This window comes from Tasmannia lanceolata, unplaced genomic scaffold, assembly GCF_043159265.1.
Source record: "Tasmannia lanceolata isolate RefF3 unplaced genomic scaffold, GAP_Taslan_0.1 ptg000012l, whole genome shotgun sequence".
Lineage (NCBI taxonomy): Eukaryota > Viridiplantae > Streptophyta > Magnoliopsida > Canellales > Winteraceae > Tasmannia > Tasmannia lanceolata.
Genome location: NW_027518689.1, coordinates 43,588,484 through 43,612,488, shown reverse-complemented (window position 1 = coordinate 43,612,488; position 24,005 = coordinate 43,588,484). Strand labels below are relative to the sequence as shown.

Here is a 24,005-nt window from a genome sequence, read left to right as displayed (position 1 = left end):
AAAACCATGGACTGTACTTGTGTTTATACGCTTGTGTACAACAATAATCAAGATAGTACAAAGGTTATAAAATATCCGGTTGATTGTACGACTCAAACTCAGTCTAAACTTATAATAATTCATTTGTACTTTAACCCAAGGCTTTAAATTTTGGTTTCTGTTCTGGTCACCATGGAAACAGAAACATTTTGGTTTCAATTGGAAATTTCAGTGGAAATCACGTAAAATCACGGAGAAATATGGAAACATATGCAAATGATAGAATTTATGATAAAACTTCAGGAAATGCTAAAATAAGTACACACTTAGAACCATCACATAAGCAAGACAACCATTCATAATGGTTTAAGAACATCGAACACCTAGTGACATGGGTCATCACACATGTATGATAATTCAGTACGTCCCACATTTCACATGTAATTCATGTAAAGATGTATACATAATACATAAACTACATTTCACATATAATTATGTAACACATACCGATATAATATACCACTAATAGACTTGCAGTTTTTCTTTTGATAAGCATTTCAGTTCGGTATTTGTTTCTGAAATCCCAATAGGCAACACAAGAGGGGTGGTGAATTGGGTTATTAAAATTTTTGCCCTAATTAAGTGTAATGTTAAAACCAATTTTAACAATTAGCAATTACAAATTTAATTAGGCTTTTGAAAAGCATTCCAAGTTTGAATCTAAGCCTTGTTCAATTAAGCATAAACGTAAATGAAGGTTAGAAGTTACCAAACACCCAAAGGAGGCAAGAGGAAGAGCAAGGAGACCACACAAAGATTTATAGTGGTTCGGTCACAAAGAGGACCTACTCCACTAGCCAAGTACTTGGTCTTTCCTTGGGATTTTCCTTCACTATGATGGACCTCTTCAAATGCCGAGTCCCAAGCTTTACAATATACACCGCCTCCAAGGGAACAAACCCTCTTTGCAAAATACGCCTCCAAGAAGATCAACCCTCTTCGCAAACCGCCTCCAAGGGAATCACTTCTCTTCGCGAACCGCCTCCAAGGAGATTAACCCTCTTCGCACACCACCTCCGAGGGAATCTCTCATCTTTGCGCACCGGATTCACTTTTGTTGTTGGGCCGAATCGTAGACCCCGATTACAATGAAAGGTAGAAGATGAAGCTCACTCAATGCCTCTTGATAGGTGTTAGTGTTGCACGTATAAGAACCTCACTTAAGTGGGGTTATTTTTGTCATTTCATTATATATTCTCAAATATATATATATATATATATATATATATATATATATATATATATATATATATATATATATATTAATGTGTGTGTGTGTGTGTTGGAGGGGGGGGGGGGGGGGGGAGAAAGTCACGATAGACTTTTCTCCATGCCACTTCTCCTCTCTCTTCTCTGGTCTCTCTCTTCTCACCAATATCTATTATGTAAGCTAACATGGTATCAGAGCTGCGGGTTGAAGAACTGAAGATTGAAGATCGAGAGCCCTAACCCTAAATCCAAAAATCCTAGAATCAAAGTGTTGTGTATATTCCCTAACCCTAACCCTAGTCGCACCCCTCCCTCTTCCTTCTCCTCATTGCAGACCCTCCTCTAACCCTTACAAACCTCGCACCCTCTCTTCCTAGTGAACAGTACCATTATTAAACCTCACTAAACTCGCTTTAAACCTTTCTATCTCTTTGCCTCGATGTGCTAAGCGCCATTTCTTGAATCTTTATCACGAGCAAGTTCGTTCCGGGTGATTGTTGGGCGCTGCTCTTCTATTGGTATTGTATGTCTGTGGTGGTGCTGCCCATTTTTTTCTCCCGGAAACGGAAATTAATGTTGGCGTTATTAGTTGGGGTCTCTGTTTGTGGTGGTTGATGGTGGTGGATGTTGGTGGCTGGTTTTTTTTCCGTGCCTATCATAGTTGATAGCATGTTTGTGGTAGTTGTTGGTGGCTTTATGAGACCTGGTTGTTGAGCGGTTGATGTGGTGTTTCCGTTTCATTAGTGGTGGATTCGTGGTCTGATAGTTGTTTATTTGTGGTTTGTTTGTTGGTAGTCTATTGGTAGGGCCGAGATTCTGTTCATTGTTGTTGTAGTTGTGGAGATTTGTTATGACGACCCCTACCTCTTCGACTGGGGTTTCTGGGTCTTCTATGACCCTACCAATGGTTCCGATGACATCTGTTAAACTGAATGGCAAGAACTATCCTGCACGGTCTTGCTCTGTTCAGATCTATCTTCGAGCCCAAGGGAAGTCTAGTTATCTCACTTCGGCTCCTCCGTCAGCCGAAAGCAAGAACCATACTCAGTGGCATCAGGAAGATGCTCACATTCAAACTCTCCTCTTTCATAGCATGGAGTCACAGATTGCTGAACATATGATGTTTCTTGACACAGCTAAACAGATATGGGAGCATGCTAAAACGTTGTACTCTGGCGAGAATAATCTGACACGGATTTGTGACACTTACTCAGCACTCCGACGTCTAGAACGTGGTGCTCGAACTGTTTCGGATTACTATTCAGAGTTTGTTCACCTTTGTGAACAACTAGATTCATTCCAGCCCTTTTCTACAGATCATGTTGTCCTGGCTACGCAGAAAAGCAACTAGAAGGTTGTTCAGTTCCTTGATGGTTTGGGCAGTGATTTTTTACCGATTCGTCAACTGATTATTGGTCAGGATCCTTTACCGTCCCTCACTGAGACCTTCTCACAAGTTCAACGTGCTATGAGGACAGAGGTCCCTGATGATTCCTCCATTGAGCGTTCTGCTCTTGCAGTGCAGACTGGTTTTGGTCATGGTACTCTTGGAGACAGTGGTTGTGGTCGTCGTGGACGTATTGATAGAGATTCAGGGGGAGGCCGTGGATCCCGTTACTGTACGTATTGTGGTTATGAGGGTTGTACTGTCGATTTTTGCTATGATTTACAGCTGCGACCCTCACGTGGTGCTCATCATGTTTCTGGCGCGACTACTTCTATCTCTGCAGATGCTCCTTCGCAGTCTACTCCTTCAGATACAATAGTTATTTCACGCACGAAGTATGAGGCTCTGTTGCGCTCTCAGGATGAGGGAAAACCAGTTACTGCCACTGTTACAAAGGAAGGTAGCGTACCATCCTACTCTCTCAGTCAGTCAAGTTCTTGGCTCATTGATTCTGGAGCCTCTCATCATATGACGGGTAATAGTAGCCTCCTTAGTTCCTTTGTGCCGAATTCTGCTAATACTTCTGTTACTTTGGCAAATAGAACGATGTGTCCTATTTCTGGTACTAAGGACACATCGCTTGGCCCTTATATTTCTCTTTCTTCTATCCTATGTGTTCCCAGTTTTCCTTGTAGTTTACTTTCTATTAGTCAAATTACTCGCCATCTACGACGTTCTGTAACATTTTTTCCATCCTATTGTGTCTTTAAGGATCTTGCGACTGGGAGGAGGATTGGCCCGGGCCGTGAGACCGGTGGCCTTTACTACTTTGACAGTGCACCATCATTCTCGGCATTGAGAGCCTCTGTTGACTCATTCATGTGGCACTGTCGCCTTGGTCATCCTCCAGCGGATCGCCTTCAGCATTCTTCTATCGTTTCTAGTCTTATTAGCTTTTTTCAGTGTGAGTCGTGTCAGTAGGAAAACACCATAGTGTTTCTTTCCCATCTAGGTCCGTTAGTCGTGTGTCGAATCCGTTTGAGCTTGTTCATTCGGACATTTGGGGTCCTTGTAGGACTCCTTCATTATTTGGACATCATTATTTTATTATATTTGTGGACGATTATTCACGAATGACTTGGTTATATGTAATAAAAGATCGTTCAAATGTTTTTAATGTGTTTTGTTTCTTTTATGCTGAGATCTCTACATAGTATTCATGTTCTATAAAATGTTTGCGCACAAATAATGCACGTGAATATTTTTCGTCTTTTAGTGGCTTTCAACAATTTCTATTTAGTCATGGCATCTTACACCAATCATCATGTGCTCATACTTCTCAGCAAAATGGTGTTGCTGAGAGGAAGATTACATATTTGGTTGATATGACACGCACTCTCTTATTTCAGATGCATGTTCCGAAGACATACTGGTCTGACGCTGTTCTTACTTCATGTTTTCTGGCGAACCGTCTACCCTCATCTGTCCTCCAAAATAGGTCACCTTTTTCGGTTTTACATCCGTCAGGGAATACCTTTCCTTTGGTTCCTCGAGTTTTTGGTTGTACATGTTTTGTCCATAATCTAGCACCTGGTCTCGATAAGCTTGCTTCACGTTCCATCAAATGTATCTTTCTTGGCTATTCCCGCACTCAGAAAGGCTACAGGTGCTATAGTCCACAACTTCATCGTGTTTTTGTTGCTGCTGATGTCACATTTTTTTAGGATAAACCATACTGTACGGAGCCTGCTTCCTCACCCTCACATGTTCTTCCTCTTCTGTTGCCTGCTCCTGTTCCTCCTGTATCATCTTCATCACCTGAGGTTAAAATTTATTCCCGTCGTCCTCGACAGCAGCCTGCATTACCCACGTGTGCCGATGGCCCCTCATGTGAGCCACCTCCTCTACAGCCCGGTGATCCATCCATAGCTTTTGAGGTAACTGTTCCTTTGATTGTACCTGATGATGCTCCTATATCATCTCGTACACGTTCTCATTCTACACAGCACTCTATTTCTGATGTTGTTTCTTATGCTCGCTTGTCATCTACTTTTCGTTCTTTTTTGTCCTCTGTTTCCTTTGTCTTCATACCTTGTTCAGTTGCAGAGGCTTTGGCTCATCCTGGTTGGAGAGCAGCGATGGACACTGAGATGAGTGCTTTGCAGACTAATCATACATGGCAGTTGGTCTCTCTCCCACCTGGGGCTCAGGCAGTGGGCTGTAAGTGGGTATTCACAGTGAAGTATTTACCAGATGGTACGGTGGAGAGATTAAAGGAAAGACTTGTTGCAAAGGGGTACACTCGAACCTACGGGATTGATTACAAAGATATGTTTTCTCCTGTTGCAAAAATCCCATCAGTCCGAGTTCTTATTTCACTTGCCGTTAATATGTCGTGGCGTCTATATCAGTTGGATGTCAAAAACACATTCCTGCATGGTGATCTGCAGGAGGAGGTTTATATGGAGCAACCTCCTGGGTATGTTGCTCAGGGGGAGATGAAGAATTCTGTTTGTAAGTTGAAAAAAGCCTTGTATGGACTTAAGCAATCTCCTCGTGCCTGGTTTGGGAGATTCAGTGAAGCAGTTGTTAGGTTTGGCATGACTCAATGCGCCGTAGACCATTCTGTGTTCAGCTCTCAGTCAAAGGATGGTCGAATCTTTCTAGTCATCTATGTTGATGACATTATTATTACTGGGAGTGATAGTGCAGGTATACAGAGGCTGAAGGAATTCCTTCAGAAAGAGTTCAGCACTAAGGACCTTAGTCACCTTAGATATTTCTTAGGGATAGAGGTAGCCTACTCACGTGAAGGGCTATCCCTATCATAAAGAAAATATGAGCTAGATTTACTGGAAGAGACAGGATTACTGGGTGAAAAGCCGGCTGAGACACCCATGGATCCCAACATTAAGCTCTCTCCTGATCAGGGAGAACTTCTACAGGATCCAGGAAGGTACAGACGTTTAGTTGGAAAACTAATTTATCTGACTGTCACATGCCCAGACATATCCTATGCTATTGGAGTTGCTGGTCAGTTCATGAGTGCTCCACGAACATCACTTGTCAGCAGTCACGCAGATCGTTAGATACCTAAAGAAGTCTCCTGGTAAAGGATTGATCTTCAGGAAACATAGGCGAGGGATATTCAGATGCAGACTGGGCAGGATCCCCTGCAGATGGAGATCGACTACTGGCTACTGTACCTTTGTTGGAGGATGTTGCAAAAGAGATTAGAGAGAAAGTGTGTGAGTTGGGTATCTCCCCCTCACCCTTTTATTAATATAATAAAAGCTGTACAATAACTACAATGACTAAAATGCCCATACGCATATAGGCTTATTCTAACACTCCCCCTCAAGCTGGAAAGTATAAATTGTACATTCCTAGCTTGTTACATATGTCACTCAATTTTGGTTTATTTAATGGTTTGGTAAACATGTCAGCCAATTGTTCTGCAGAACGAGTAAATACAGCGCGTATCTCCCCTTTCTGGATTCTCTGACGAATGAAATGACAGTCAACTTCAATATGCTTTGTTCTCTCATGAAAGACCGAATTCGTCGCAATATAGATAGCTGCTCTGTTGTCACAATACAATTGTGACGACGAAGGAAGCACAATACCAATCTCAGCTAGGAGTGATCTCAACCAAATAATCTCAGTTGTAGTATGTGCCATGACTCTATATTCTGCCTCTGCACTTGATTTTGCAATGACATCCTGTTTCTTACTTTTCCATGAAACTAGGTTACCTCCAACAAAGGTACAATACCCGGTAGTCGATCTCCTATCCGCAGGGGATCCAACCCAATCAGCATCTGAGAACCCCTCAATTCGTGTATGACCATGTCTTTTGAATAATAATCCCTTTCCTGGTGCACCTTTCAGATATTTGAGTATTTGAACCACTGCATTCCAATGCGAAGTACAAGGAGGGTCATGTACTGGCTAACCACCCCAACGGCATAGGATATATCAGGGCAAGTAACCGTAAGGTATATAAGTTTGCCCACAAGTCTTCTATACCTACCAGGATCCTTCAACAACTCACCTTTTTCTGGAACCAGCTTCACATTTGGATCCATGGGTGCAGCTACAGGTTTCACACCAAGATTTCCTGTCTTTTCTAACAAATCAAGAACGTACTTCCTCTGTGATAGAGACAAACCACTAGAAGAATATGCAACCTCTATCCTAAGAAAATATCTGAGACGTCCCAAGTCCTTTGTCACAAACTCTTTTTGTAGGAAGGCTTTCAGTTTCCGAATTCCCCATGAGTCACTCCCTATAATAATGATGTCATCGACATATACAATTAACATAATGCATCCTGCTGAGGACTGATGACTGAATACTGAGTGATCCACACTACACTGCTTGAGGCCAAACCTCATAACTGCCTTGTTAAATCTGCTAAACCATGCACGCGGCGATTGCTTCAACCCATAAATTGCTTTTCTGAGGCGACTGACTGATGAGGACAACTCCCCCTGAGCAACATAACCTGGTGGTTGCTCCATATACACCTCTTCAAGGAGGTCGCCATGCAGAAAAGCGTTTTTCACATCTAACTGGTGAAGAGGCCATCCATTATTTACTGCAAGGGAGAGGAGAACCCGAACGGAAGGAATCTTCGCCATTGGGGAAAACGTCTCATGATAGTCGACACCGAATGTCTGAGTGTAGCCCTTGGCCACCAAACGAGCCTTCAGTCAATCAACGATGCCATCAGATAAATATTTAATGGAGAACACCCAACGGCATCCTACAGGACGAGCACTAGCAGGTAGAGAAACTAGATCCCATGTGTGATTAGAATGCAGAGCTCCCATTTCAAGATCCAATGCAGCGCGCCATCCTGGGTGATGAAGAGCCTCATCCAGAGACTGGGGTAACACAGCAGAAGACACAGACAAGACAAAGCTTTTGAAAGGAAGAGTTAGACGATCATAAGAGACAAAATTAGAAATGGGGTGAGCAGTAGAATGAGAATGAGTACGTGAAGCAATAGGAGAGTCAGAAACAACTACAGGAGATGAAGGTACCTGATGAGAGGGTAAAGAGATCTCTGCCTGTGAAGACGATTTGTCGGTGTGAGGAAGTTGTGCCTGTTGTTGACGACGTTGATATTGGACTTTAATAGGGGGACGATCCACCCGAGGAGCACATGAATCAACATGTCCAGTGGGGCAAGCAGGAAGAGATGCTAAGGAAGTCGGAGGAAGAGGGGGAAGAACAGGAAGAGAAATGGTCACATCAAGTTTCATTATGACAACCTGAGGAACGGAGGTAGAGCCAAAGAATGATTCTGATTCAAAAAAGGTCACATCAGCTGATACATACCAACGGCGCAGACGCGGACTATAGCAACAATATCCTTTCTGGGTGCGAGAGTAACCCAGAAAAACACATCGTTCTGACCGAGGGTCAAGCTTGTCGCGGCCAGGTCCCAAATGATGGACAAAACAAACGCAGCCAAAGACACGAGGCGTACGAGGGAATGAATCCTGATGTGGATAAACGATGTGAAATGGAGAATCCCCATGAAGCACCGAAGATGGAAGACGATTGGAGAGGAAACAAGCAGTGAGAATGGCGTCAGACCAGTAGGTTTTAGGAACATGCATCTGGAAGAGGAGAGTGCGAGCCACCTCAAGTAGATAGAGCAGTTTTCTTTCGGCGACACCATTTTGTTGCGAGGTGTATGCACAAGAGGATTGATGGATAATGCCATGAGAGGAGAGATAATCCTGAAAGCCACCAGTACCAGAAAAAAAACTCACGTGCATTATCAGTACGCAGGCATTTAAGACTGCAACTAAACTAGTTTTTTATTTCATTATGAAAATTTTGAAATGCAGAGAAGACCTGCGAGCGGTCTTTCAATAGATACAGCCAAGTCATTCGAGAGTAATCATCAATAAAAACAACAAAATATTAAAATCCATTATTCGACGCGACCCTAGAAGGTCCCCATACATCACAATGAACGAGCTAAAATAAACTATCTACTCTAGTGACAACTCGAGAAGGGAAAGACACTCTATGATGCTTCCCGAGTTCACAAGACTGACAATGAAATAGAGAGGCAGAAGAGGGAACTAAGGATGTTGCCCGGAGGCGCTGAAGTGATGGGTGACCCAGTCGACAGTGCCACTGAAAGGCATCCACCGAACTGTGTAAAGCTAACGAAGAGGGGCTACAATCAAGACGGTACATGCCATCCACCTCACGACCCGATCCAATCGTCCTCCCAGTCGAAAGATCTTGAAAAAGACAGCAAGATGGAAAGAATGAGATGGAGCAAGAAATATTTTTCGTAATTTGGCTAACAGATAATAAACTAAAAGGAGATTTAGGTACACACAATACTGAAGATAGCAGAAGATTAGGTGAAGTACATGTGGTACCAATACCAGTGATAGGGGTAGTGGAACCATCAGCTAAAGTAATGGACTGAAAAGCAAATGGAAAAGTGCGAAAAGAAGAGAGCTGTGATGAGTTACCAGTCATATGGTTCGAGGCTCCTGAGTCAATGATCCAGGACCTGGAGCTAAAAAGTAACGTAGTATGTGAACTACCTGGCTGGACAAAGCCTGCAGTGGCCTGTGAAGCACTCTGTCGAAGGCGCTGGAGCTCCTCATAGTCTACTCGCGTAAAGGAGAATGAGTCATCAGCAGGTGGCAAGGCAGGGGCAGAGATGACTGAGTCAGATGGGACAGAAGTGCTAAGGTGAGCTGATTGAGGCGGCTTGAGCTCGGGGTGCAATGTGTAACAAGTCTCAATGGCATGGCCATCGCGCTGGCAGTGGGTGTAATAAGGACGGCCACGCCCACTCCCAACACGACCACCACCACGGCCACCGCGGCCATGAGCTCGTGAAAAAGAACCACCACCCCGAGAAGGAGGAGTACTACCACCACCACCATCATATGCTACAAGAGCTGAAAGGTCAGAAGTAGGGCGAGAGGGAGTCTCGCTAATGCACTGCTGCTCTCGGAAGTAAGTCTCGTGTTCCCAGAACCAAGAATCTGATGGCGCAGATGGGTAAACTCTGAGCCTAGGCTCTCAAGATAGTCCACCACTCGAATCTGTTCCCGTTGACGCCGGAGAACATTAATATCAGAAGTGAGTGGCAGAAACACATCAAGCTGCTGACATAAAGAGATGAACTTCCCGTAATGAGTTTCAAGAGACATGTCGTCACGACGGAGCTGTATCCACTCAGAGTAAGTGGAACATACACGAGTGATGTTCTCAACTCCAGAATGCGTCGCTGCAGTATGATCCCAGATCTCCTTCGCAGTCGGAAGAAGAATCAGAGTAGAATAAATATCAGGAGTCATACTCTGCCATAGAAGACTCTGTATCAATGCATCTTCCTGCTCCCAGCGAGTATACGTAGGATCCTTAGGCGAAGGAGGATCCTCACGAAGGAAACAGACTTTGCCTTGCCCCAAGTAGGTAAGTCTCAATCGCAACCTTCCACGGTAAATAGTTGGTTCCATCAAACTTGGCAATATTCAACTGTGGGTAAGAATTTTCCACAAGTGTCAAGTGAGAAGAAGAAGAAGAAGAAGGGGCCGAGGTTGTGGTAGAGGCACTGACGTCAGTGGTCATGCCAATGGAGGGATCAACAATGACGGGAGGATCCATAACGACAACGAATATAGACGAACAAAGAAACCACTACCAACGGCAACAACAAATAGAAAGGAGAGAAAGATAGGCAGAACCAACTAATCAATAGAAAGAGTCATATGACGAGGTCAAAGGTGCAGGACATGAGTATAGAGAAACCCATAAAGAACCAGGAAGATGCTGAAAGGGAAATGGAGAAGAGGATTAAAGAAGATCAGCACATTGAGCAAAGAAAAACAATGAAACGCAAGACCATAAAATAGATTAGGGTGTAAAAGAGGGTTTTATAGGGTATAATAGATTAGGGTTTAAAAGAGAGGAGAAGTAGCGGTACTGTAGCAGATTAGGGTTAGGGTTAGGTGAGAGAGAGGGAGAAGGGGGAGGGTTTAGGGTTAGGGTTAGGATTAGGGTTAGATGGAGGGTAAAGGTTTCCCTAGGGATCAGAAACCCTAGGGCTCTGATACCATGTTGCAAAAGAGATTAGAGAGAAAGTGTGTGAGTTGGGTATCTCCCCCTCACCCTTTTATTAATATAATAAAAACTGTACAATAACTACAATGACTAAAATGCCCATAGGCATATAGGCTTATTCTAACAGAGGCAACTTGGTATCCTGGAAGAGCAAGAAACAGGATGTCGTATCAAGGTCAAGTGTATCAAGGTCAAGTGCAGAGGCAGCATATAGGGCTATGCCTATACAGGATGTGAGTTGATATGGTTGAGATCCTTCATGTCAGAGATTGGGATTCCCTACTCATCTCCTGCTTCTCTTCACTGTGATAACAAGTCCGCCATTCACATAGCAGATAACCTAGTCTTCCATGAGAGGACTAAGCACAACGAGGTGGACTGTCACTTTATCCGTCACAGAATTCAAAAGGGAGAGATTTGCACAGTATTCACTAGATCAAACGATCAAGTAACAGATATGTTTACCAAGCCTTTAAGCAGAGTGAGATTGAGTGACTTATGTAACAACCTGGGAATGTATGATATATACATTCCAGCTTGAGGGGGAGTGTTAATGTTGCACGTATAAGAACCTCACTTAAGTGGGGTTACTTTTGTCATTTCATTATATATTCTCATATATATATTAATGTGTGTGTGTGTGTGTGGTGTGGGGGGGGGGGGGAGAGTCACGATAGACTTTTCTCCACGCCACTTCTCCTCTCTTCTTTGTTCTCTCTCTTCTCACCAATATCTATTATGTAAGCCAACAATAGGCTAATACAAACAATAAAAAGCTCACACTCTCCAAAAGACTACACCAATAAAAGCCCTATAGAGATCCTCTTGTGAAATACAAATGTACAAATCAAAGCTTAGAAGAGGTTTTTGGAGAACGACCTTAGATTTCAAAGTTTAGCTCTTAAAGATATGACCGTTTGAGGGTAAAACCGTAATAAACTGGGTTGAAAAAGTCAACCTGCGCAAGCCCCAATGGCTCTTTTGCCAGACCGGCGCGGTCGACTGGGCTACAACGGTCGTTCGCCCTTATCGGGCTCTTTATATAAATTTCAAATTTCAAACTGACGCGGTCGACCGGCCCATGGCGGTCGCCCGACGAGGGCTACCTGGACTTGTATATTTTTGTCCAGTTCCCTATCCGCGGTCGCCCGGCCCTATGATGGTCGACCGGCCCGACCATGGAGTGTTTCTGGATTTCCAGGAACACCTCCGCGGTCGCCTGGGAATCCCCGGTCGACCGGCTCGCTATGTTTCAACAAGTGCTGGATTTCCAGCCACCTTGCCGCGGTCGCCCGGAGAACCCCGGTCGACCGGCCCTATTTGAAAATCCTTTTTAACTTATAAAAATCCAGGGTCTTGGGCCATGGTCTTTGAGCTTTTGTCCAAGGTTTTCAAACACCTTTGGGGAGTGTTGATGGTTTCTAAAGATATCAAATTTGTTTTACGAAACCACTTTGAAAACCTTTTGAAAGTGCAAATACATTTTACAAGAGGACTCCAAATACAATTTAATTTAAAAAGATAAAACCTAGAGTCTTCTTTGATTGCTTGGTTCCTCTGCACTTTCTTGGACATCTCTAAGTTGCGAGTGAACAATTCAACTTTCTATTGATCATGTGGCTTCCTCCATCTCTTGGACATCTTCAATGTTGCGTGAGAAGGCCATCAATGTTAGTTCATCTCCAAGCTTCTCTTTGGCACTTGCTAGGCAACTTGTGGGATCTTTGACTTGAGTATCTTCCGAGGATTATCTTTCCCATGTGTGTACAAGCTCTTTGGTTCATTGTGCATGTTGATCCGCAAGCGATGTATTGAGTTGAGTGAGTTGTGTAATGGCGATTGACATGTGAAATTCCTGTCTAACTACAAGCCAACACACTAGTCCATAAAGACTAATCAATTTGGGGTTGCTAGCATCAAAACAAGAAGGTAAAGGTGAATGATTGAACCCATGAGCAAGGTTTTAAATTTCGGTTTCGGTACCGGTTTCGGACCTTGAAATTTCAAAATTTCGGCCGAAATCTGGTACAAAAATCGAAACCAATATTTTATTCAATATTAAATTTCGGTTGAAATTTCAGTGAAATATTAAATTAATTAAAAAAAACAGATTTTTTGGGTCAAATTCCGAAATTTCGGCCGAAATAAATGACCGTTTCGGTTTTTGGTGGTTTCACTGTCGGTCGAAATTTAAAACCATGCCCATGGGAACCCTTGGGCTTACATTCTCCTCCTTTTTTATGATGGCAAACAAAAATTGATTAGGAGGCAGGAGATATCAAAATGATAGATAAATAAGCATCAATTGATATAACAATAGAGCATAGCTCTCCCTCACTATATACACAAGTATAATATGACACAAGAAGGTAAAGGTGAATGGTTGAACCCATGGGAACCCTTGGGCTTACATTCTCCCCCTTTTTTATGATGGAAAACAAAAATTGATTAGGAGGGAGGAGATATCAAAATGATGATAAATAAGCATCAATTGATATAACAATAGAGCATAGCTCCCCCTCACTATATGCACAAGTATAATATGACACAAGAAAGCAAACAATGCATATAGAGTATGGACTGCCTAATCAATTCACAAAATTCTCCCCCTTTTGGCAGCAGCAAAAAGGAAGGATTTTCACTGTTAAAGTTCAAAAACATAGTGCCATTATGACTCCCCCTATCTACTTATCATGAGTATGTGATATTAAACTAAAAACATACATGATAAGAGCAATCAAGCATAGAGATATAGAATGGCAATGTGAAGCATTCCTATGTTTGTGGATGGGCATAGATAAAAGAGTGTCAAAATACTTTAAGTTACTTCTATGGCTCATGAATCTAATGATGATATAACATTTTAGCTCATCTAATGCTTATCAAGGAGATTCAACAAGGAAATTCAAACAAAGTGCATGATAAGTAGCTTTTTTATTTTTTTATTTGAATCTAAAGGATATACATTTTAGTACAACTAATGGGACAATGGACATTGTGAGCATATCATAATAGTCCATATAAGTATACAAATGAAACAATTAGGCTCTCCCTCTAAGTATTTGTCATTGGCCTTTGGTAAAACATATAAGGCAAGGCATGACAATTACAAACTGGCTAGAGATATGACAGTAAGAGCATAGCCAATAGATCTTATCATGAAGAATGATGTATTTACCTTCAAAGGCACATGATAAGGGTGAATTCATAGGCAATGAGATAATCAACTCAAGCACTATTCTATGAATGGAAGTTCTAGAGAGTTTTCAAAATTGAACTCTAGAATAAGATACTTATCATTGGAAGAGATGATACCATATGAGTCCATCCAAGATAAGTCTCAAGCCTAAAAGGATATGACACTACAGCTTAGGCTAAGGGTACTTGTTATAAATGAGAGATGATTTCAGAAAGAAAGTACAAAACAAGACCCAAATATACCACAAATGGAGAAATAAGGCTCCAAATGGGTGTACCTATCATATGTAATGTAATATAATATCCATATCAAACACATATGATAAGATATAAAGGACAGATATTTCATATATAGCCACCCCCCTTGTTAGAGACTCATACAAAGTATGAATCCAAAGAGCTGTCCAACACAGAGTCACCAAGGGAATAAAAAGTGAATTGTTGAAAAACAACCCTTGGGCTACACTTTCATGTTTGCTAAGGATACTTGAATGATATCAAATGAGGTGGTGAGACATCCTAGCAACACATGCTCCCCCTAACTATGTGCATATAATATATAAGCATATATATATATATATATATAACAATTCAATGCACATATGACTTATCATGGTTAAGATGTTGGCTAGAAGCCAAAGTAATTAGATGTTTTAATTAATGTGAAGGTACAGTCTCCCTTTCAACTAGTAAGAAGGCTAAAAGCATCAATTGAGTAGCTTTTAACTTTAAGGTTTAACATCTTAGCATGTAGCTAATACCATACAAGGGGAATATACATATATAGAGTGCTATATTTTCCTCAATTGAACCACAAACCCAGGAAAACAAAGTTAACTATCTAAGCGAGCTATCCTAGGGCTAGCAACTCTATTCTATTGTGAAGACAACTAGTTCTTTGAGTTTTCCTATAGGGGCAAACTAGTTCATTTTCATCTAGTTCTTTGAGTTTCAACTTTTAGGGAAGGTTCATTTTCATTTTCATATTCAAGTTCCTTATTTGCTTGTTATATGTGTTTTAATGGATTAAGTTCAATTTAAATGATTAAGTGTCATTATCAAAACACGTTTCATTTCAATTTTCCTCTTTTAAAGACAATTATATGCATCTCATTTTTAAGCATACATTTGGCTTTTTAGGTTTAATCTCATGATTTTGATAATGTTCACACTTTGCAATGAACTCATGAAATTCAAATTTGAGTGACTTAAGATTTCTCATATGATTAAATCAGTCAAACTTAATAGTGATCTAGCTTGGGAATCTTTCACTATGTTATACATATAGATCACATGAATAGGCAAAATATATATCAATTCTAATCTTATGCCTTACAATAAGTGAATTTTAATCATCATATCATTTAATAATTCCACTTTTAGATTTTAGTTCACAAAACTAGAATAGTTCAAGTTTTAATCACCTTGTGAACTTATCAATGTCATATGGATAATATAAATGGATGACCAAATATCACACTCCATAATGACAATGTGTTTTAATGTGCACACTTAGAGTTTTTACCTAAATTTTCATTTTTCTAGTGCACATGGGTTTGATGTGAAGGATTTAAGATGATTACAATTTTTTATCACTTCACAGTCATTTAACCAAATTTCACTTGTTTGTTTGATTTATGGTTCAACTTATATTTATTTCAAACCAAGTGGATTGCATGTCATAAGTGAATGATCACATTGAAGTTTTTAAACATGATTAGTTCAATGATGGGTTCATACAGTTTTTATGGATTTCTCACATTGAACTGAGTTTCAATTTCCCTTAAATGTTCTAAGATTTCAAGTTAAAGAGAATTTTATCAAAAGCCAAGGATATTCAAGAATATCTCATAAGTGAAAACCACCTTGGGCTAATGAATCAACTGATGAATTTCTCAAGATATTAACAGTTGTTTTGGAAATTCACTAAGTTTTGTATTTTGACCCAACCTTTTTTATTTAGTGAAGTCTAAGGTTTGATTTACAATGATTTTGCTTAGACATACATTCTTATGCATTTTTCTTGCTTTTCCAACATTTCCTCTATTTTCAATTTTCATTTTCTTTCTTTTATGTCTGATAGAATGACAATATTAATAACTCCAAGCTAATGAAATTTAGCAATAGCAAAACTTGTTTCATTTTAGTTCAAGTTTTAAGATGTTGGACTTAGGAACATAGCTTGAATCGTCTAAGCTATTCCTATGGGTCAATAAGGGTACTAAGTGCATGACTATGTTTCAAGTGATGTACCAAACACTTAGACCATACTTCATGATCATACCAAAACAAGAGTGTGTACTCTATTATGCATCATAACATGAGTCTATAGAAATCAACATGCTACATCATGTTATTAATGGTATGAACACTTAAAATATAGATACATATTGATAAAACAAGATAAGTATATGTGTATATATCATACATTTTCAAAGAAATGTGATCTTTAAGCACTTAACATCTAGACATATAATATTCAATAATTATAACATGTCTAGAGTGAGTTTTAAATGATTTATCTTTTTAGCATAAACTAACTAGATACAATATTTTACATCAAAATTAAGTGCAAGGTATCTACAGATCAAATTTTGAAATAATTTACACAACTAAGCACAAGTATAAACTAGATGCTAATATGAGACATCTAGGGAGCCTTCTCCAATAGATATGACAATCAAGTACAATTCACTGGATACAATGATTTCTTTAAATCATTATTAAGTATGTAGTATCTAGGAAATAAAAGCAAAAGATATAGCTGTTAAGCACAAGCAATTTTCAAATGATTTTCAATTTTAGCACAAACCCCTAAATCTACTAAGCATAGAAAATGCTTCAGGGCCCACTCAAGTTTGTTTTAAATAATGAATTCCTTTTAATCCATACAAACTTGGAATCTTTTACAAATCTAAGCATACACCTAGATTTGTAATGTCCATTTCTACCACAATAATTACATGAAATTGAAGAGCAAGTAGATGGACTAATTGAACTACAAGAGTGTTTATGAGAACAAACATCATTAGTGTTTTCTTGTAGTTTGTGAGCTTCCAATAAAAGATTTTCATTTTGAGCTTTCATCTCTTTAATTTCATTTTTCCATTTGTTTACTTCAAGAGATGAGGTGTTTCTTAGTTCTTCTTCTTCCATTCTCAAGGTGTAAAGATCTTCAATTATTTTCAAATTTTCTTCTTCCTTTTTACTTGATAGCTTGAGTTTGTCATTTAATTCATGGTTTGTAAATATTAGGTACTTATTTAACTCAAGCAACTTGGTTTCCTTAATTTTATATTCTTCTAAATTTTCTTCCAAGTTCTTTATCTTGATTAGCATAGAGTCAACGGATTTCTTAATTATTAAATCCTTCTTGTTTCTTTCCATTAACTCTTTATTTAACTCATCATACTTCATTTTAAATTGCTCACTTTCATTTATTAAATTTTCAGAGTTTGCTGAGGCAATTTTACTTGTGTTGTTCTTGTGAAGATTTTCAAGTGTGTTCCACATGTCCTTTGCATTTTTACATGAAGATACATTATCATATATATTTGGATCATGAAGATACATTATCATATATATTTGGATCTAATGCACAACATAGTGTAATCATAGCTTTAAAATGCAAGGTGAAGTTATTGATTTCTTTTTCATTTAATTTTCTAGGGTTTGTAATAGAAAAACCATTTTCAATAGCTTGCCAAACCCCAAACTCTAGACTTTTAAGGTAGATCTTCATACGGGTTGACCAAGAGCCGTAATCGGATCCATCGAATGAGGAAAGTATAGAGTCCATTAGGTTGCCATGGATCTTTTACTCTTGAAGGTTTTCCAATGAAAGCCTATGTAAGTGCCTTAGCTCTGATACCAAATGAAATCCCAATAGGCAACACAAGAGGGGGGTGAATTGGGTTATTAAAATTTTTGCCCTAATTAAGTGTAATGTTAAAACCAATTTTAACAATTAGCAATTATAAATTTAATTAGGCTTTTGAAAGCATTCCAAGTTTGAATCTAACCCTTGTTCAATTAAGCATAAACGTAAAACGAAGGTTAGAAGTTACCAAACACCCAAAGGAGGCAAGAGGAAGAGCAAGGAGACCACACAAAGATTTATAGTGGTTCGGTCACAAACGGACCTACTCCACTACCCAAGTACTTGGTCTTTCCTTGGGATTTTCCTTCACTATAATGGACCTCTTCAAATGGCGAGTCCCAAGCTTTACAATATACACCGCCTCCAAGGGAACAAACCCTCTTTGCAAAATACGACTCCAAGAAGATCAACCCTCTTCGTAAACCGCCTCCAAGGGAATCACTTCTCTTCGCGAACCGCCTCCAAGGAGATTAACCCTCTTCGCACACCACTTCCAAGGGAATCTCTCTTCTTTGCGCACCAGATTCACTTTTGTTGTTGGGCCGAATCGTAGACACCAATTACAATGAAAGGTAGAAGATGAAGCTCACGCAATGCCTCTTGATAGGCTAATGCAAACAATAAAAAGCTCACACTCTCTCCAAAAGATTATACCAATAAAAGCCCTATGGAGATCCTCTTGTGAAATACAAATGTACAAATCAAAGCTTAGAAGAGATTTTTGGAGAACCACCTTAGATTTCGAAGTTTAGCTCTTAAAGATATGAAATGATCTTGCAAAAGGTTGCTTAGTTGGTCTAGGATAGGATTTAAATAGCACATTTGAAAATATGACCGTTTTGGGGTAAAACCGTAATAAACTGGGTTGAAAAAGTCAACCTACGCAAGCCCCAACAGCTCTTTTGCCAGACCGGCATGGTCGACCGGGCTATGGCGGTCGTCCGCCCTTATCGGGCTCTTTATATAAATTTCAAATTTCAAACCGACGCGGTCGACCGGCCCATGGCGGTCGTTCGACGAGGGCTACCTGGACTTTTATATTTTTGTCCAGTTCCCTATCTGCGGTCGCCCGGCCCTATGGCGGTCGACCGACCCGATCATGATGGGTGTTTCTGGATTTCCAGGAACACCTCCGCGGTCGCCCGGGAATCCCCGGTCGACCGGCCCGCTATGTTTCGACAAGTGCTGGATTTCCAGCCACTTTGCCGCGGTCGCCCGGGGAACCCCGGTCGACCGGCCCTATTTGAAAATCGTTTTTAACTTATACAAATCCAGGGTCTTGGGCCATGGTCTTTGGGCTTTTGTCTAAGGTTTTCAAACACCTTTTGGGGAGTGTGGATGGTTTCTAAAGATATCAAATTTGTTTTAGGAAACCATTTTGAAAACCTTTTGAAAGTGCAAATACATTTTACAAGATAAAACCTATAGTCTTCTTGGATTGCTTGGCTCCTCTGCACTTTCTTGGACATCTCTGACTTGCGATGAACTCTTCAACTTTCTATTGATCATGCGGCTTCCTCCATCTCTTGGACATCTTCAATGTTGCGTGAGAAGGCCACCAATGCTAGTTCATCTCCAAGCTTCTCTTTGGCACTTGCTAGGCAACGTGTGGGATCTTTGACTTGAGCTCTTGACTTGAGTATCTTCCGAGGATGATCTTTCCCATGTGTGTATAAGCTCTTTGGTCCATTGTGCATGTTTTTTTTTTTGAAAGATGGTCCATTGTGCATGTTGATCTGCAAGCGATGTGTTGAGTTGAGTTGTGTAATGACGATTGACATGTGAAATTCCTGTCTAAGGCACAAACTACAAGCCAACACATTAGTCCATAAAGACTAATCAATTTGGGTTTGCTAGCATCAAAACAAGAAGGTAAAGGTGAATGATTGAATCCATGGGAACCCTTGGGCTTACAGTTTCGATGGGGATGGGGATGGGGATGGGGATGGGGATGGAACATTTCAGGCTTTTCTTCTCGATTTCGGTGGAAATTTTAAACCATGCTTTAAAACCTCATGAACATTCTATGAGGTGGTCTATCATTAAAAAAACTTAGTGTAATGGGTTCGTGTTCCCAAATACATCAATATATAAAGTCTTCAAAGAAGTAAGAGTAAGTTAAAACTACTAGGTAGTGAAAAGGAAAAAGCAGCCATAGAATACCCTATTGGACCATATCAATGGTCACACCTATTGCTTTTAAAAGAGAAAAATATATTAATCTTTTCCACATAAAGAACTACTACCTTTCATAACTGTAGTGTCAAGTTTGACATGACAGCAAAGGACAACCACTTCTCTATGGGTAAGAATACCCTATACCTTCTAAGAGCACAAATGTAATTAGTAATTTGTACCCAGTATTCAAAGCTCAAAGGATACAGTCTTTACATATAACTAAGCTTTAACACCCAGCAAACTCAGCCATGATTACATGAATATTGTGTGCCATGTGGTCAAGTGTGCTAGACTGCTAGTTAATCCATCTTTCTCATTCCTTCACAGTAAACAGTTCATGGTATGTATGTCGTATGTATGCCAAACACGTTCATGTCCATATCAAAAAATTAAGCACGAGCAGTGACAAAAGCCTTCATGATACAGGTTAGCAAATTTAAGCTTTTAGCAAAAAAGAAGTTCTAAGGTTACTATATCATTTTAATGCAAAGAATTGTCAAGAACTTCAAACATTAACTAATATAAAACGAAGATGAAGCCAAAGAAGAATAAATAGTCCACAAATTTAGATCAGAAAACAAAATGCATTAGTTTTAAGAGCAAAACCTGAATATCACGGATGAGAAGAAGGGTAGCAAGAGATCTAGAGTCAGAGTGCACAACTGAGTCCTCCAGAGACTCATCTGCAAGAATTAAGATCTGTTGGTTCAAAGTTAGCATTATAGTACTAACAACTAGCTGAAGAAATTGTGACGGAGTGTGGCAAAGAATATTCATCATGTAAACCAAACCAGCTTCTCAATAGAAAAATCCAATATTATTACACACTGGGTATTTATAGGTAGATTTTTGTTATCATCACATTTTGAAAGACAAGGACCTTACGCAATATGCCCAGACAATGGCTATATTTTAGTCATTTACTATAAGAATATTAATTACATATTAAGTAAAAAGAATGCAAAAGGCATGGTGAAGTAAAAAAAATGCAAAAAGCATGGTGACTGTTAGGTTCTTTCCTAACTGTAACTTTTTCTGCTCCATGTGCACCACAAAAGATGTAATCAGGTCTGTTGATCTGACGGATAACACAAGTCTGACCCATTACCGTTGGTTCCACATTGACCTGATGACCCTGGCCTTTGACCTATTAGACCTCATTTACCGTCAAGAGAGGATAAAACATTGATTTTTATAGGGCTTAATCTTATGGTTGGGTTTTCTGTTCGGCACACGATCAGGACCATGTGGGTGTCCTCATGATAGTCCAACATACCGCCAGTTCTGATTATACCCACATGTCCTTATGTGGGACTCAATATTGATTGTTAGGATCAATCCTAACGATGATTGTATACCTAGTCAGACACATTTCTTACAGATGTTTTGAGCCAGGTCGACAGTGCAACTGAGTATAGTTAGTTGAAGGGCATTATTAGTTCCATACTCCATAACACGGCCTAGTATTCTCTCTTTCATCGTGTGTGGGTTTACTTTGCTCTTTTAGTAGCCTCACTCCAAGCTGCGGGGCTGATATTGCCACCCTCAAATTTGGTTGATCCACTACCAACATGTTTGTCTTGTGTAGTGTTGCAAAAATTAGATGCGAACTTGGCCAAGGTAAAAGGGAGTCGAGTCGAGCAAGTCAATGATTGACTCAATTAGTTATCTACTCGAGTGTAGTTTTGATCGACTTGGTAGGGAAAAAATTCAACACGGACAAGAAATTTGCCAAGGTAAAAAGGGAGTTGACTCGAGCTATTTGACGATTGATTCAGATAGGCTTTACACAATGGTCGTGTTTCAACTTTCAAGCAATGTTTCAAAACTCATTGACTCAGCTCGAAACTCACCCGAGTCAACAAGACATGGGTCTCTCTGCATTCTGAGTCTAGGACAAGAAATGGGTCTCTCTGCATTTTGAGTCTAGGAGGGCGAAGACTCCGGCGACTTTTGGCCAAGTCGACATGAATCTAAACTTTTATTCGATAAGTCAACAAGAATCTCGCCAGTCTTCATAGAAATGAGATTCTTGTGGTTTCAACGTTTCACAAAGAAAATCATGCAGATTACCATAGTTCAAGAATATTACTTTAAATCTGATAGTGATTTCTTAAAAAAAAATAAAAAATTTGGTCGTCTTATTTTCTATACGAATACCTCGTCGTTGTTCTTCAAGATTTCAGTCTTTTGGGTTCTTCATCTTCAATTGCCACACGTTGGATTCCATCATGAATCCGTGATTGATCATTTAGATAGTCATTGAAGTCGTCGCCGGATCATCCGCCATATTCTTCGGCATCTTTCTGTTCCCCTTTCATAGCATTTTCCTCTAGTATAAGGTTATTTTAATAGATCCTCTATTATCTTTAAGTGCAAGGACTAATACATTCTCTTGCCATATGTAAAATCACGGAGTTTCACAATGTTTGTTTGGAGTTAGGAAAGTGCAATAAAATCATTAGTAATGGACCCATGTGATTTATCACTACATAAGCTGTTAGAGTAGGTGTCTCAAAACCCAATATATTTCGCATGATAATCAATAAAAGTTTCTTTTTCATGACATTTATGGGTACTAAAAGTTAAATATGTGTGATATGTTGTTTGTTATTAACACGTATTTGTCCTTAGGAAGTAAAGTAGGAAACCCATGCTCATGGATTCACAGCTCCTAGGGAGCAAGGGGATATGGGATTTCGGTTCTTTACAGACCTTAGTAGTTCCTAGTTGGGGTTGAGGTTGGACACTTCCTCCTATACACAACTAGCATCTATCTTGCTTACATGCACGAGATGTGGAGTGACTTATCTCAATCAATTGGGTAGTGAATCCTAAGCAAGATAGAATGGGTACGACAATGAGATTGCGTACTGAGCAGGATCACATTAGAATAGCTTGTGGCCAAGAGACAGTTGAGTTATTCTACCAGACAAGACCCTTTACATGTCATTTGACCTGAGGAGTCATATTGGTCTATTGGCAAGTCTCTCATTTTTTGTCTATCTAACCGTGGTTCTTCTTGGAGTCACTAAAGGATAGTACTAGAGTGTTAGACAAACCTTCGAGGTCAATAGTGACATCCGACAGGGAATTCTTCGATTATTTAATAGGATAACATCTACGGTTTTGGTCAAAGCAGTAGGCCTAGAAAAATACTTGACCAGGTGGATTTGATAAAATGTTTATCAAAAGGATTTCACAAAATAAGTTTTCTTTTAAAATGGTTTTAGCAAATGCATTTGTGGGCCGACACTGCTTGACTCTGCTTGACTGAAAGGTATAAAATGAGTGAGCCCAGGGGGTAGTTAATGTCCACTCCCCGTAGGACTCAACTCGGTAGATGTGAACTTGGAGAAAAGACTTGCACATTTGATGTGATTAGGGGTAAGATGATTTGACGGTTATCTTCAAGGTTACGTCTAGATTGAGGCCACTGACTCAATGCGATTGTAGCATTAGCTATGGAGCAATAATCGCAGTGGGGGCCACTTGTGGGTTCTGCAAGATCTACCGTTAAATCCCTGCTACGATCCCACTCACAACTCGATTGACCTATTATAATCTATTGGATAGAGGTCTCGCATTTATTTCATTGCTCACACGAACTAGTTTCGTGGCATTTGATGCATTGAAAGGATATACACAATATATATATATATAGTGTATACGTACTATGGGATACATTGAGAATACCAAAATGGTTAAGTATCAACCATAAGGGTATTTTGGGAATAACATAAATTATATTGGAGCTTTAATCCTATCAGATATAGGATTGGATTGCATTAATTTAATTAAGAATTAAATAAAGATGCAATGGGAATTTAAATTGGACAAGTGGACCCACATGGGACGAATTTGGGTGAGACCCATTTCCACACGCCCCATGTGGTGTGCCATTATCAATTCGAATTTCAAATAATATTTGAAATACTATTGCTTGATTTGTTTTAACAAATTAAAGCAACACATGTGATGAAAATGGAATGAGAGAAA

The 24,005-nt window shown here is 39.9% G+C and overlaps 1 protein-coding gene across 3 annotated transcripts in view; it reads right to left on the bottom strand.

Annotated features, from left to right (window-relative positions):
* The window catches only part of LOC143888313 (ion channel protein), a 54,065-nt gene that overhangs the window by 4,358 nt on the left and 25,702 nt on the right, over window positions 1-24,005 (bottom strand). For 2 of the 3 annotated variants that reach the window (XM_077392686.1, XM_077392687.1), the window contains exon 10: window positions 20,613-20,705. In XM_077392686.1, the coding sequence (XP_077248801.1) occupies window positions 20,613-20,705 (93 nt within the window). The remainder of the gene's footprint in view (window positions 1-20,612; window positions 20,706-24,005) is intronic. The other variant, XM_077392688.1, reaches the window with a different exon arrangement.